Source organism: Mchenga conophoros, linkage group LG1, assembly GCF_057382185.1.
Source record: "Mchenga conophoros isolate Kocher_MC1m ecotype Shallow Benthic linkage group LG1, M_conophoros_male_GT1.1, whole genome shotgun sequence".
Lineage (NCBI taxonomy): Eukaryota > Metazoa > Chordata > Actinopteri > Cichliformes > Cichlidae > Mchenga > Mchenga conophoros.
Window position 1 is genome coordinate 12,164,883 of NC_140526.1, and position 16,021 is coordinate 12,180,903.

The window sequence follows — 16,021 nt, forward strand, 5'->3', positions numbered from 1 at the left end:
TGTTTCGATATTTATTTATTTATTTATTCTTCATTTTATATATTGATATTGTTCAAAATATGACATCTCGCAAATTTGTCATATTTGTCAGTTACTGACTCTTAAGTCTTTATTTTTTTTAAATGGAAAAATGTTTAATTTGCCAACATTTTACCTAACACCCAGACAAAGACCTGTATGCACTTGTGGCGTTTGGTCCCTTTGTCTCTGAGCTGTATATACATCTTCCTTCATGGGGTTATGTGATATTGACTGTAGGGATGGAACAATGGCTTGACATGAAAAATGTAATTACATGCAGCAATAAAATCGTTAAACTTAAAATGTCTGTCACATTTTTAATGATCAACAACTACTGCTGCCCTAGTAAACTAGTATGCAACAGTCAACTTAGTGACCTAGCCATCACAATCTAGTCCTTATCGAAATCTCTCAGATCCTTCTGCTTGTCCATTTTTCCTGCTTCCAACTCATTGACTTCCAATACAGCCTGACAGGTGCTCCTGTAGTAAGATGATGAATGCTGTTTAATTTTATTAGGCTTTTTTGTGGTTGGTTTGTGAATATGTATGTTCTCTTTTCTTTTCAATTATTAAAAACAAGCAATTAAAAAAAAAGAACAAAACATGTTTAAATGTGACCATTTTGGATACTTATACTACTATGGAAGTTTCACTTGCTCCACTAAATGCTGTGCAGTATTGCTCTACTGAAGACATAAATGTCATCTTGCTACTTCTTCACGGAAGCAATGTGTTTCAGCATTATTGACCCTTGCATTTTTTGGTTTTCTCTGTATGTTTCTAATGCACTCCGTCTACCTCATAAATGATAATTATGTGCTATAATTTCTTGCAAAAGCTGATATTCCTTGAATCTTCCATCTCCAGATCTCTTGACCTTCGTCTCTTTAATTCTTTTTCTCCTTAGATAGCTTTTCTGTTTTGTTTTTTTTGTCTTGATCTTGTTATTTATACAAGTATTTCAAAGGACAGGTTTTTGTGCCTACCCTCTCCCCTCCTTTCTCTATAATGAGGTGGTGTGTTGGGTGAGTGGATGGTGCTGGAGGTGGTGGGGTGAGGCAATAAAGAAAGGCCATAAAGTAAACCATGCTGATGCACAATGGAGGGGGAAAAATGTTCTATGAGAATATTTATTTACTTTCACCGTTATCTGAAGCTTTTCTCTGATAAGTATGTAGTGTTTCACATTAAATCATTGTTTCATGACAATTTGTTTTGCATGGAAAATTTATCATCATTTAACATTCCTTTGACTACAGTTTATACAGCATTCAGCTGCTCACTCTGACCTCTCACTCCAGGACTTCCCCTCTCTCACTGACTTTAATGTCCTGCTGCTGACATACAAATCCCTTCATGCCCTATGCGCCCATTTCATTTGCAGAGTTTCTCCCCCTCCTCCTCTGGGCTTCTCTCTGTCCCCAAAACACCCTACTTCTGGTATGCACTACCCTACTCCATCTGTGCTGCCAGTGCTATCAACTCTTTTGAAGTTATGGTGAGGGACTACGCTATAAAACGACTTTGCCTTTTTAGAAAGTAAAACTAATCAGATCAGTGAGTATAGTTAATGTTGTTCATAGCATAGCTGTGATGATGTTCACAGAGCAATAAAAATACAAGAATGCCATTTATTTATTAGAATAAAAACACATTGAGGTTTACTAAAAGTACAGAGCAAAGTTAACAACCTTGTCTTCCTTTGTTCTGCATAGAAAAGCTGGTTTCCGTGGAGCTGAGCTGCGGCGCTGGACCCAGCCATGTAGTGTTGGAACCAGGTTTGCCCCTCTTGCTGGACTGCAATCTGGGGGCCAGTGATACACCCTTCAATGTCTCCTGGCTAAAGGATGGACAGCCACTACTTCCAGAGGGGAATGACTACCTTCAGTATTTGGTCAATGGATCCGTTCTCCTGATGCCAACGTCTAGGGATGGCCAGTCTCCCCATGGTGTGGCGGGGGCTTACAGCTGTGTGACTGGCAGCAGCCTTGGAGCGCTGATGAGCCGGACTGTGAATGTGCTCCTAGCAAGTAGGTATCCCTGGTTACTTTTAAGGGCTATGGTCAAGTTAGTTAAGATAGTTAAGTTTGCTGAAGACTCAGAATTTTCATTTGGTACATTGTGAGAGAATTGTGATCTCTGTGTCTGTACATTTTGTAGAAAGTTTGTTAATAGTTTACTTTTTCTTACCAGTAAGACTATTTTGATTAAAAAATATATTAGCCATAGTGTCTGTCACATCCTAGATATTCTAAAGACTGAAATCAGAGACAAGCAAAGATGCAGAAGTCGAGTTTCTTCTCAGACTGATTTAATGACACACTGCAGCGTGCTAAAAAAAGACTCTTGTGAAATTTTGCTCATTTATGCCAAGATTTACTTCTTACCTGAGTATTAATTAGTGAATTGTAGTGACATCTGTTTCCAGTCTTTATTCTAAACCAACATGACCTATTGTAGCTTCAAAATCATCCTAATTATGTGACAGCACAGTCTCACAAAGGCATGCACATGTCTGACCACTTCTGACTATACCTGAGAAATGGTGAAATGATTACACAAGTGTTGTTGTTTGTCTGCGAGTGTTTGAATGGTCAACATGTTTAATGCTGCAGTATATTCAATAAAACAAAATAAGAATATTGGTATCCTTTATGCATCTGCTTGCTGTAGAATACATGGATATTGAAGAATAGCAACTGAATTTTTCTGTTTTATCAAGGGAATTTCTTTTGCATGGATGGGCATTGACTTGCTTCTCTTCGGCCTCAGATAGGAAGTAACAAGTGTCTTGGGATGAGGTATACTCTGCAACAGAGTAAATGAGGGGGAAAGGATGGAAATAAAAAAAGGAAGAAGAGAAATATGGGGGTATGAAAAATGAGAGTACAGGCTGTAGTTTTTAATCGCCCCTCCAAAGAGGCCTCTTTCTCTCACTCTCCTAAGTGGTAGTCTTTATTTAGCCATTAGCTTTGTATAAAATGAGACAGTATCCTCTGTGGATGCCCCTTCTTTTGTCAGCTGTCACATGCCTATTTATAAGGATCTCTTGTTTGACAGACAATGAGGACTAAAGGGAAGGGAGGGGGTATGTTGGATGAATGGTGGGAAGGCAGACAAGGCTGAAGAGAGTTTGTGATGATGGTGAAAGGAAAGGCTTCTGAGACCATTAAGAATGACCTTCAGTTTGCACGCATGTGTGTATAGGTGTGTGGTGTCTTTATTAAATTACTTGCGAGAGGCTATGAGATAGATGTGACCACTGGGAAGGAGGATGAAGCCGAAATGCCTCAGCACTAACATTGAGTGGATATTCTTAGATCTTACAGTACGGGCCTACATTGGTAGGAATGACACTGAAAAACTGACTGTAGCTGAGACTGCATCTGTGAAAAAACATTAAGAAAACCAGCTGCTTCGGCGTTCCTGCCGAAATATATGATGTGTGTTGTTAAGGCAGACACAGTAAAAGAGATTTCCTTCTCTGTACATACAAATCAATGTCACATACAAATCAGCCTCTAATTCCGTCTTCTTTAAATGACAGAGGCAGCATACTGAGTGCAAATCACATTTTTCAAATCCATTCACAGGTAAATTATGATGATGGTTAAAAAAGCTGCTTTTTGTCTTAATTTGAGCAATTAACCTTTCTTATTATGAGACTTCTGCGGGGAATGTCAATATTTTCTAACTCTAGCTTCTGCAACCCATTTCAAAAAACAGTTGATGTCTTAACAAGGAAAAAAAACACACACAATTTTATGTCTTGTTGCAGGCTTCAGTTGTGGATAATGTCTATGAATGTTTTTCGTATTTAGTATTTTTCCTGCCTGTAATTGCATGGTTTTAAAAGGTGTCTTATCATAAGTCGACTCGGTATTAATGCAGACACCCCATGCCAATATGAGCAGTGAAAGAGAATGTGGAGAATAGCTTTTCAAAGCTCGATAAGAAATACTAGTTCAAAGACATCTAGCATTACAACAAGAACTCTACATTGAAAGGCTTCTACTTAATGAAAGTCATTGCAGAAATACTGTAAAGGGCTTCCTTTTGTCACTACTAGTGCAGTACCTGCTTTCAAAGGCATGTTAGAATCAGCAAAAGTAGATAACACCGTCATTTGAGTTTTCTTTGGAGCAAATAATGCTATCTAAACTTCAAAAGCGTCAAAGAGAAGTCTGACATCATCTCATCTCTGAGATCACATGTCAGGTGACCTATCTATGGCCATTTCATAGATGATGTTGCAGAACAGGAAAGCCCCAAACGACTTCAAACACAACACAGCACTTACTATTGTCCCTCAATGCACCCACCAAGTCTGAAGTGGATCAGATGGACAGCTGTTGCAACGGACAAAGAATACTCACACGTACAAATACACAGACTTCTTCATTTATCAGAGAGGTTGAAGGACATTTCTGCCTATTTGTTAAAACAGACAGAAATGCACATGTTTTACAGCAGCTATTGCAAATATCTGTTGAAGCAGGAAGGGTGGCATGCTTGTTGAGTTGTGGTAATCAGATTTAAAGTTGGGAAGCACACAGGTCACAGGTTGAATTATCTGGTTTCACAAGGGGAGGAGGAAAATACTGCAATCTGATAGCTCTGGGGCCAAAGGGTAGGGCAGGGATAGAGGGATGGACAAAGACAGAGTTGGGGTAAAATCACCAGCAGCAGTGACAAAAAAAAAAAGCCAAGTACTGAGATGAGATAAATGAGAGTGAGAGAGCAAAGAAATGTGAGATTTTTTTTCTCTATTTTTACCACGCACATTGAGGGGTTAAAGTTTACATAGAGCAATGCCCAAGGATTTGCCTGAAAATGTTACTTATATAGAAAGACTTTGTTGCTAGGAAACAATTGGTCATATTTCGACCCTATGATTTGGTATACCACCTTTAGCTGGGAACGTTACAATGAAAAATTTCCCAGTGTGTCAGGACAAGTCCTTTCAGTGTTAACTCCGCAGCATCTGACTCTGTGATCTGTATGTAACTGGATGGATCTGCCTTGGAATTTCATCACAGGTGTCAGGACACTCATGGAGCTCTGGGGAAAAAAGGCTAATATGAATATACTCTGACACAATGGACGTAGAAGCCCAGCAAGTCGCCATTGTTCGATCCCAGCATGAGTAAAGTGTCGTCTCTAAACACTCGTCTCCCCCCCCCCTTTGCATTAATGTTGAATGGCTAATGCACATTCGCTTATCAGCTGTTGTTCACCGCTCTGCAGAAACCCTCCTGTGCACACATACACTTGTGAACATGGCTGCATACAGTGCTTCAGAAATGTAATCATAAGCTGTCCGTGTGCAGGCATTAGAGAACAAGTAGCAGGGCACACCGGCACTTAAATTTACAAATGTACACACACCCACGCACGCTCATTGAGCGTGTCATCCTATCAGGCTGTCTGGCAGTGTTACAGGTTGTGTGTGTTTACATGAGAGAATCATGCTGTAATGGCTGGAAGTGGCAGAGGTTAATCATCAACGGCTCTTCCATGACTTGCTACGCAACAGTCAGTGTGAGATTTTCTGAAATGAATCAAATCCATTTTGCTACTATGACCAAGCATCTCTGTCAGCCTGTGTGTACTCATTGAGAAACTTTGTTCCCTCAGCACAGTGGGAAAACACAGATGGACAGTTTGTTGACATGACTAACAGTTGGAGTGATAGGGCCTAGGGTGATTTTGGATAGCCTGTCCAGTGTCTCCTCCTCAGCTTACAGTGGTTTGGAGAAAATCTTGTACAAAAAATCAGGATGGTGTGAGTTTACAAATCTTGAGCCTACCATGTGATTGGCTGCAGCTATGGCTATGGTTTAAGCTTAGTGATTTTGGTCATTTCTCTACATTTAGTTAGCAGACTTATGTTAACTTATGTTTCTCAACTGATACTGGAAAGGTTACAATGCTAAAATCCATCTAGTCTACTAAATAGTTTAATTTGGGTTTGTACGAAGACCTTTGTTATTCCTAGATAATTTAATGAATCTACTGAACACAACAATAGACCTGTCATGTCGAAATTTTGGGGTTTGAATTTAATTTCTTAATATTTATTAGATGGCCTGGCATTTGCCTTTCATGTGATAAGTAGCAGAAATTCTATTTTTAAATACACAGTGGAGGGGATAAATGTAGGACGTCTATCTTCAGAATATTTCAGAAAACTTTATTAATAGCTGCTGTTTCACACATTCACACATTTATGTTTGTGACACTTTTGGGTGATGTTTACATGTTTTGAGGCTGTGCAAATCCAGTTTGGCAATTAGTTCCACAAGGAGAAAGTGTTTTATGTAAACCAGAAAGACTGGCTGATTAGATGCCTCTGCTTATTTAACATTCAAAGAAACACATATGATATTATTATGATATTACAGTAAATTTTTACAGCCTATTATGTGGTTAATGTAATTACACACTGGATTTTCTAGCCATTTTATGTTTTGGGCATTTTTATTGTCCCTTGTGCTTATTTCTTTGTTTCTTACTTTTCTCCTCTTAGAGTTGCCTTCCCCGACTTCTTTCTCTGCACTTTCCTTTGATCCACCCCCACTCCCCTACTTCTCAGTCAGGGCTACAAACTAAGAGGCTGGGACAGCCAGTCTGTTTTGTTCTCTCTTCCAACAGCCTGTTGGGGTCAGAGGTTAGAGGCCCTCAGACGGTACTCACTGCTGCCCCCTGGTGCTCAGCTTTACATTCAGAGGGAAGCATTCCCGTGTCTGTGATTGTATAAAGACTGAAAACTGGAGTCCTGCCAAGAGTCGACCTGGACAGACAAATAGAGCCAAGCCTGATTAAGTCCCTAAATTTCTCCTAATCAGGACATTCAAGGGCATTTAAACGGCCTCAACAAGTCTTTAATCAAATTACAAAAATTAAAACAGCACCACTGAAAGCCCTACAATGGGTGTAATACAAACACTGGAAGTCTTAAATACAGACTGCAGAAGTGACATTCACGTACAATTCACATTCACTGGGTTGTCTGAACAAAGCTGTAAGTAGAATAAATGATGAGGTTAGTACTGTTTGTATTAAGTTACGACTTGAGCTATCAAGTGTGAGCTATCGAGTGTGTAGATCCCTTGCACTGGTTTTGCAGCCATGGATAAGTGCACTAGGTATGCTGAAGATATGCTGGAGAAATTGTGGACCATGGCCAGATGTAATACCAGGTGTGGGCAGACGCTTTGATCAATAACCCTCTGAACTATATCATTACTGTACCTGCAGGTCTGTCGAAGTTCCGTCTGGAGCCATCTCCACAAAAAGTGCCCACAGGAGGGGCTGCCCGCTTTGAATGCCAAATTGAAGGAATACCAACCCCTGTTATTACCTGGGAAAAAGATGAAGTAGCGATTCCTGAGGGAACAAGGTAACTATGGAGTTCTGCTTTGGCTTTTTATTGTATGTTAAATATTCCCAATGATCTGCATTTTGTATATGATTTCATATTGATTTACTCACTATAACTGTGTACAAGAGTGTTTGGATGTTGCCCTCCATTTGAATTCTTTGAGTTTGGATGTTGCTGCTAGTTACTAAAGACATGTCAGTCTTTTGTTCAAAACAAGAATGCGAATTTTGTTTGTCCCTGAATGTAGCTGCTTCAGTTTTTAATGGAAATGCAGAATGGTATGGTAATCATAAAGGAACAGCCACATCATGATAGCCACATCCTTGAACAGTCTCTCTCCCAGTTTTCTCACACATATATTCCCATTTAATGGATCACTTAACAATATCGACATTTCTCCTGACCCTGGAATTTGTTTCCAGCCTTATTACGTCAGGCAAAGTGTTAATGGCTGCTGTAGCCTTGCTTGACCCACAACCAGCTTGCTCCTCATAAGGTCTTATTGGTGGGACATGGCTCTTCCACCTCAGGCTCTAATAATGTCGTTAAACTAAAATCAACCAAAAAATGGTTCAAGCATCACTAGCTTTTCTCTTTCATAATATGTGTGTTTAATGTTATTTATCTATCCAAATTTTCTCATTATAAATGATGCTTTCTCTTATTACCGCTTTCTTTTTGGATCCTTTGTTTTCTGGTACCTCTTATTATTCTCCTTGTCTCCTCTTCTTATCTCCTTTACACTCGCCTGCTCTTTTATCCTTCATGAACAGACTACCGCTGGTCACATTATGGTCAGATTAATAGCCTATGATAACAGCTATAAGAGGTGGTGTGATGGCTTTATATTGCCTGGGTTCCACTGGTCTGATTTGGCTGTCTGAAGTAATGACCTCTGTAGGGGAGGGAGAGGCAATGATATAAAATATGGGAAGTATTAACAGTGCAGAGAGATTCTGTATGCAAAACACATGTTACACATATTACAGTGTAGCCATTAAAACAGCCTTCATTTGGGGTATTTTGTGATACTATGAAAAGCTTACATCCCAAAGTTCTAGAATTGCAGTTATTTTGTGTTGTCTGACTCAGCTCTAAAGTGGTTGTACACAAAGGTACTTTCTCCTGAACAAAGATGGTGTCTTATGGGGACTCAGGAGCAGCAACCTACAAAGCTGATCACCTGAATGCTTCATCCTATGGGGCACTAAGCCATTTATATAACCTTATCTTTCATTCTCTCTGCTATTCCTTCTAAATCCTTCTTTCTCTGTCATCTCTGTCTCTATTTTTATTGTGTGCAACAGATTCATTTCCCTTCCTAATGGGGTGCTCCAGATTCTGGAGGTGACCAAGGATGATGAGGGTGTCTACCGCTGTGTTGCATCCAATTCTGCCGGGAAGGACATCAGTCATGAAGCCAGACTCTCTGTCACCACAGGTAAGGCCTGTTGCAGTCCTTTATAGTGTTTGGATTGACAGGCAGGTACCACTGAGAACTCCTATCTTTCCATTCTTATGAGTTTTGGCTTAAAATTCATTGGATATATTTACAGCTAACAAAATGACACTTGAGGAGTTTTCATGTCATGTGAGTTTATAGCTGTAGTGAGTTTTAAAGCACATTTTGAATTATTATATTAATTATAATTATTTTTTTACATTTCTTTTTTCTGCCCAAAAGTCAATTTGATGTATTTAAAGTCTTCAGCTTACGCTTGTGTGAAATGGATATGCATATTGGGACATGATTGGCTTCTGACATGACAGGCTCAGAAATCATAATGGTACATCATGCTGATGTCTCAAGGTGATCACAGAGAAACTTGTCACCTTCAGCAGATGAATTAGCAAACAGCCTTCTAGTTTCAAACTGCACCAACATCAATCTGTAGAGTGAAGGTCACACATCCGAGTGATGCACTTTCTATGGCAGCAGCTTTACACTGTAATGGAATGCATTACAAGAAAGTACAGTGCATCTGTTGGTGTTGAAAATACATTTCTAAATGATATTTTTACTCTGATTATTTCAGGACTGTGATCACTTTAAATCTAGGAACAGCTGATACTATACATATACAGTAAACCAACTAATGTCAGTGAATAGAGACTGCACATCATATAGCTCTGTGCATTAATTTTTTACACGATGTTTCCAACCTATTTTCGAACCATGATCTACTTTTAAAATTACCAATCTGCCAAGATATGTCAATCCAATCAGAGAGCCCTAACCAATACTGATTGCCTACCAACATGTTTAACATGCACACAGTAAATTTGAAAGCAGCACAGATACAGTTAAGTCTATAATATGTTTGACAAGAACAGCTTCACTTGAGTCATAATCATTATTTGATTGCAGAGAGTCCTCCATTTTCAGAGGCTCAAAATTAATGCCGACAAGCAATTTCATGGCCAGGTGTAGCCTGTTACTTTGTTATTTCATGAGAAATGAAGCAGTAATTCTAATATGAGGTCCAGAGAGATGTGCAAGTGAGGAACGCTATTGTAAAAACAAACAAAATCAACCTATCAGAAAGATTCTAAAAACTTTAGAGAGGCCGAATCAATGATCTGGAGGAATGCAAAGCCCAGTTCTGGTCTTTCAGACAAGAACTCAGTTTCACAATGAGTTGATATGAAACTGGATTCACAACAAGGTGCAAACTACTGATTACACTCAAGCACATAATGGCCAGATTAGACTTTGCCATAAAAAAACATCTTAAAGAGTCAAAACTATGGTTGGACAGAAAAAAAATAACCTGTGCCAGAATGATGGGAAAGGAAAAGTATGCAGAAGGAAAGGAGCAGCCAATGATCCGAAGCATACCGCAGGATCTGCCAAATATGTGGTAGGTAATGCTATAGCATGGGGATGCATGGCTGCCAGTGGAATTGGGTCATTAGTGTTTATTAATGATGTGACTGCTGAAGGAAGAAGTAGGATGAATTCTGAAGTGCACAGGGCTATACTCTCTGCTCAGATTAAGCCAAACTGATAGAACAGTGCTTCACAATGGATAATGACCCAAAGCATAATGCCAAAGCAACTCAGGGGTTTCTCCGTCATTAAATATGAGACTTAATGCAGAAAGACCCACAAATAAGCAGTAACTGAAGGTGGCTCCAGTAAAGGCCAAGCAGACCATCTCAAGTGAAGAAACACAGTATTTGGTGATGTTCATGTGTCGTAATCTTCAGGTGGTCGTTGACTGGAAAAGCTTTTAAAAAAAATCTTTTCGGTTTACAACGAAGCTATTTTGAGCCTCTGAAAATGGATAATTGCATAAAATTGTATAAAATGGCTGTAGTTCTGAAATAATTGAGGTCATTTTTTGAGTGGAGTGGTCAGTGCGCCCCAGGGTGGCTGTGGCTACAATGTAGCTTGCCATCACCAGTGTGTGAATGGGTGGATGACTGGTTGTGCTTTGGGGTCCTTAGGGACAAGTAAAGCGCTATTCAAATACAGGCCATTTACCATTAATGTTTTCTTAAATGCTTGTTCTCTAAGTTCTCTAAATGGAATGTAAATATATTTCTCTGTCTTACTTGAATCCCCGGTACTGAGAGGAGGCAACTACTCACTTGTAGTCTGGATAGGTGCTCTTCCATCATTGTGAAACTGCATGAGTTGATGATCTTCTTGGAAGATACAGCATATTTACACAAATGTGTTGATCAAAACCGATTTCAAATTCAAGGCACATCTTCTAAGGTTGGAATACTTTTGCTCTTGAAGTAGATTCTAGAACTTTCCATTAATACCAGCTGACCCGAGTGTTATTTTGCAGTGTGAGAATCTCATTCTCAGCAGAATTACCCAGTTAGAAGGGTGATACTGCTTTGCAGGTAATGCAACATCAGAACCTGCACCACTCTGAAAAGGCAAATAACTGTTTTCAAACCAACTAGGCTGGGTGCATAGTCAGTAAATTACTTCTTAGATTCAGGTAAAATGTTCTGAACTTGACTCTTCATATTATGTATTTTGTCCTGATATTAAAGCTACACAGGCAACAGCACTGCAGCCCACTTGAAATCAATTGTAGCTTGCTTTCAGATTTGTTTACTGAGCTGATCATGCTGATTACATATTTATCCTCACCCTGCCACTCTAACTTGAACTCACTGAGTAGGGCAATAAGATCTTGCAGGAACGCTATATTCGAAAGCAACTAGTATCTGCCTAGAAGTGCATATTACGCATGTGTTGAAAGATTAAGAATTCTTGGATTTAAGGCAAGAGCTCAGTTCTTGGCTAAATCATTGCCAAAAACTGACCTCTGCTCATCCATCTGACATGTACAGTAGTAGCTCCGTATGCCTCTTTCAACTTAACTCCAAGTGACGTTCAAAACAACCCTGTCGCTCCAACACAGCGTCTGGTATAATTCTGTTGAATTATACAACTCTAATCAAGGAAGTCTGGGGAAAAAAAACACTGTGATGTTTGTTGAAAAGAACATTACTGCACTGGCACAGTCTAATCAAAAAGCATGTTTAAATGTGAAGATAAATGCTGTTTTATTATTCTTGGGACTGTTTTATAATTCTTGTTTTTTGTTTTTTTGTTTTTTTGACTTTATCTTCATTATTTTCAGTAACTAATCTTCAGTGGGTCAAAGCAAAATGGTTGTTCTGAACTGATGTCTAAGACTAAGCTTTTGTGTATAATGTCAAGCACTTTAAGCTTATGTTGTGTATGAAATTGCATGCATTTGCCTTGCCTGACCTTCACAATACATTTTTTCCAGTATATACAGTAAAAAGAAGCTTTCATGCTGTGATCGTTTGCAGACTATAATATACTTCTATATGGCTCCTGGCATTGGTCTTGGTCTCCCAAGTGTCTGGCACTATGTTTTGTTCATAATGTCAGTCGCTGATCAAGGCTCATTCTCCCTATCTGATAAAACATATTGGAAGTTATTGAATAATTACAACAAAGTTTAAACTTAAATCACTGCTAATCTGTTGGGAAGTTTGTATGCTCCACAGCAAAAACTGTCAGAAGGCTACCCCATAATGTTGATTCTGTTCATCTGGAGGTAACGTTTTTAGTCCTTGAAAGATTTTTTCATTCATCCAAGTGACTTCTTCTGTCTCATCTGACTGCAGGCTTCCCCAACCTTTAAATTATTACATTTGCATAATGACTGAAACTAGCACCACTGAAGGTCAGGCACGGCACCATTGACTAAAACGTAGTCAGTGGTGCTAGTTTTGGTCAAATGTACTGTTAATAAGGTAACAGAAACTTGCAGACAGCTTAAAAGTGAGTCAAGAAGTCACTGTGATGAGTGATGAAACATTTCACCAACTGAAGATGATATATCCAGATGAACAGAATCAATTTTCTCTCCTTACTGAGTAGGTAGGGATCATTTTGAAAATTTGCTGTAGAAATGAATGAATGCTCACATTTAAAATGACATAGATGCATAGATACTTTCCTCCTGTGGCCTTCTGTCGCAGGAGGGGACTACTTAAGTCCTTATTGCAATTCATTACATGAAACAGATGTCAGGTCTAATGCCATCACTTAATTTGTTTTCACATCTATGAATAGAACAGTTCAACACCCATAATGGAGTTTTTACAGCTTGATATTGAGGTCATCACTTCAATAATAATGTAGAAAACACATTAAATGCTTAAACTGAGAGTATGTACCATTTAAGAAAAAAAAAATATATATATATATATATATTTTTTTTTTTTTCAATCTCATTTTGAATTTAAAGAGAGCAACACATGTCAAAAAAGTTGGGAGAGGGTCATCTTTATCATTGTGTAGCATCTCCTCTTCTTTTAACCACAGCCCATAAACATCTGGTAACTGAGGAGACCAGTTACTGGACTTCTGGGAGAGGAATGTGGTTTATTATTGTCTGATTATGTTGCTATAAAAACCACACCTTTCAGCACAGATGGTGCCTTTCTACATGTGCAAACTTCCAGTTCCTTTGGCAGTGATGCACCATCATGCCAGCAGACATGCAGGCTTCTGAACAGAGCATTGATAAGATGCTGGATTGTCACTCTCCTCTAGTTTAGAACATGTGGGTGTGAGGCCATAACAGAACCATGTCTGTTTTTAATGGAATGCCCCCTCAGGGCCCGAAGATCATGGGCAACCAGTATTCCTTTTTTGCCTCGTCCTAGATATTTCATCAGATTCTTTTTATGATGATATTATATGCTGTAAATAATAAGGCATGAGTCTTAAGAATTTTACCCTGAGAACCATAATTCTGAAATTGTTCCATAATTCATAGAAAGATTTTCGCAGATTGCTGAATGTCTGCCATCTTTAGTTCTGGGAGAATTTTCCTCTCCCAAGATGTTCTTTTTATACCCAATTGCATTACCGATCTGTTGCAAAGCAAATGAGCTATTCAAATATATTTCATAAAGTAAGAAACTGCCTCTGTTTTATCATTCAATATGTTTTTATGTGCTTTTGGGAATTAAATGCGGGTTTATGAGATTTGCGCCCAACCTTTTCAGAAATTGGTTTGTAGAAGCATCACTTATGTTCTCCCCTCAGTCAAGCATTCTGTGTAGGCTTGATTTCTGGTGTATGTCCAAAATCTGTTAGTGAAGGTTCACATTGCTCCATGTAAATAATAACATTCCAGTGTCCATCCTACCAAATGCTTAATGTCAAACACTTTCTGGTCATATCTACATCCACCATTTTAATGAGTCTGGAGGACTCAAATGTTTCAATGCAAGCCTCTAAAGGTTGATTCTGTTCATCTGGACGTAGCATTTTCAGTGGGAGAAACATCCAGATGAACAGAATCAACCTTTGGAGATTTACTTACCTGGATGATTGAGAATGCATCAAGACGTTTCAATGCAAGCTGTATGAATTTCTCTGAATACAGCTTCAAACCTCTCTGCAGTTTAGCCTGAAGGCAGGGTAGGATTTAAATGAAATACAGAACACAATTTTTCTAAATACTTGATAATGATTTTATTTGTATATATGCAAATCTGACTGATGCAAAACTGCTGTGACAGCTACTTGGTTTAAAAAGTGTGTATTTGAATTGCTAACAGAGCTGTAAATCTTGGCAGCAACCCTGAAGAGCGAGATCAGGATCAATGGGTTCACCACTGTCTAATGTGATATTTACTGGTCCAGACTGCCAAAGCTTACATTTCTTTCGCTGACATAGGCTCGACCGAAGCCCTGAACAGAGTTGTGATTGTGGCACCACCTCAGAATGCTTCAGTTGTGCTTGGACATCCTGCCGTGATGGAGTGTATGGCTCAAGGCCAGCCGAAACCACTGGTGTCCTGGAGCAGACAAGGTAATACTGGCAAATTATCTTACACTTTTCTCTCTGTGCCTCTTAGCCTATTGTTTTTGTACTCTACTGCATCTGTCTGTCATTATCAGTGCCTCACTCGCCGTTTATCTGCCAAACACACGCAAAGAACAAACATCAGCAAGTGAGGATCAGATTTGCAGTAGCTGCAGGTGTAAAGTTGATATTAGCTGTCTCTTGTCAACTGCTTTATCCTGCATTGAGTCATGCTTTACATAAGGTGATTTGTCACATCAATTCATTCGCACCTCCACCATTTGTCCACACCCACCCATACACACACATGAAATGTTAATGGGGAAAAAATCCTTTCACATCCTGTGACTCAGCAACATTTGAATTTGCAAAGAATCATTGTTAGAATCAATTCTTAGAAGACTATATATGCATTGGTCATTCTGGTTATCATTTGCAACGTGGCCGTTGGAGCTTAAATACTGACCATTTCTTTTTCACCTCGTATTTTTTAGTTGGTGGCCATAAATCCTCCTCAAAATGGCGGACAAAGTAAATAAGGGTCTATATAGTGAATAGGGAATGATTTCACACAGAGCCTAGGAGTGTGCCAATGCAGAGAGCTCAGTGATCCCAGACTGAAAAGTCACAGAGCCACCTGTTGGTCAGTTTTTGTGATTACAGGTCAAATCCCTCCATGCTCAAAGCAACATCTCTGTCTTTTGTGCTGTTTCTCAGGCAACTGAAAGCCTGCGAAATGAGCTAAATTTTTCTCAAGGCCAGTGTCCTTTTTCTCCCATCAGCACGATCTCCTTTGTTCTCTCTTGCTTTCTTCTTTGATCAGACGGAAAGCCCATGTCTACTGATGTGGTCGTCCTTGCAACAAACCTGGTGATTAGAGACACAAGGCGTCACCATGCTGGTGTTTATGTCTGCCGAGCCAACAAGCCCAGGACCAGAGAGTTTGTCATTGCTGCTGCTGAGCTGCAAGTACCCGGTAGGAGTTGTGTTATGTTCTCTATATTAAGATTAAAGCTTTTTCATGGAGACACCAATGTCAAAAGGTTGGTTCTCAATTTAAGGCATTTCTGAAGGAGCACTGGCTTTCACATAGACCTCTGTTCATTAATCAGGAGGAGGAGAAAGAAAATAAGGAATCATACATAAACCACAGTCTCTTAAATCTTCAATAAATATAACACTCTCCGTTATGGAATTGTTCGTCTAACTGCTAATGTTAATGTCAAAGAGCTCTTTTAAAAAGATGGGCATGCCTAGCTGGTGTCTGTTAAATTAGATGAATTAATATA

At 39.2% G+C, this 16,021-nt stretch overlaps 1 protein-coding gene across 1 annotated transcript in view; it reads left to right on the forward strand.

The window, feature by feature from the left end:
- The window catches only part of igdcc4 (immunoglobulin superfamily, DCC subclass, member 4), a 55,446-nt gene that overhangs the window by 22,738 nt on the left and 16,687 nt on the right, over positions 1–16,021 (forward strand). Inside the window, exons 2-6 of the mRNA XM_085261267.1 lie at positions 1,739–2,053; positions 7,284–7,425; positions 8,715–8,848; positions 14,604–14,738; positions 15,556–15,708. Coding sequence (XP_085117393.1) covers positions 1,739–2,053; positions 7,284–7,425; positions 8,715–8,848; positions 14,604–14,738; positions 15,556–15,708 — 879 coding nt within the window. The remainder of the gene's footprint in view (positions 1–1,738; positions 2,054–7,283; positions 7,426–8,714; positions 8,849–14,603; positions 14,739–15,555; positions 15,709–16,021) is intronic.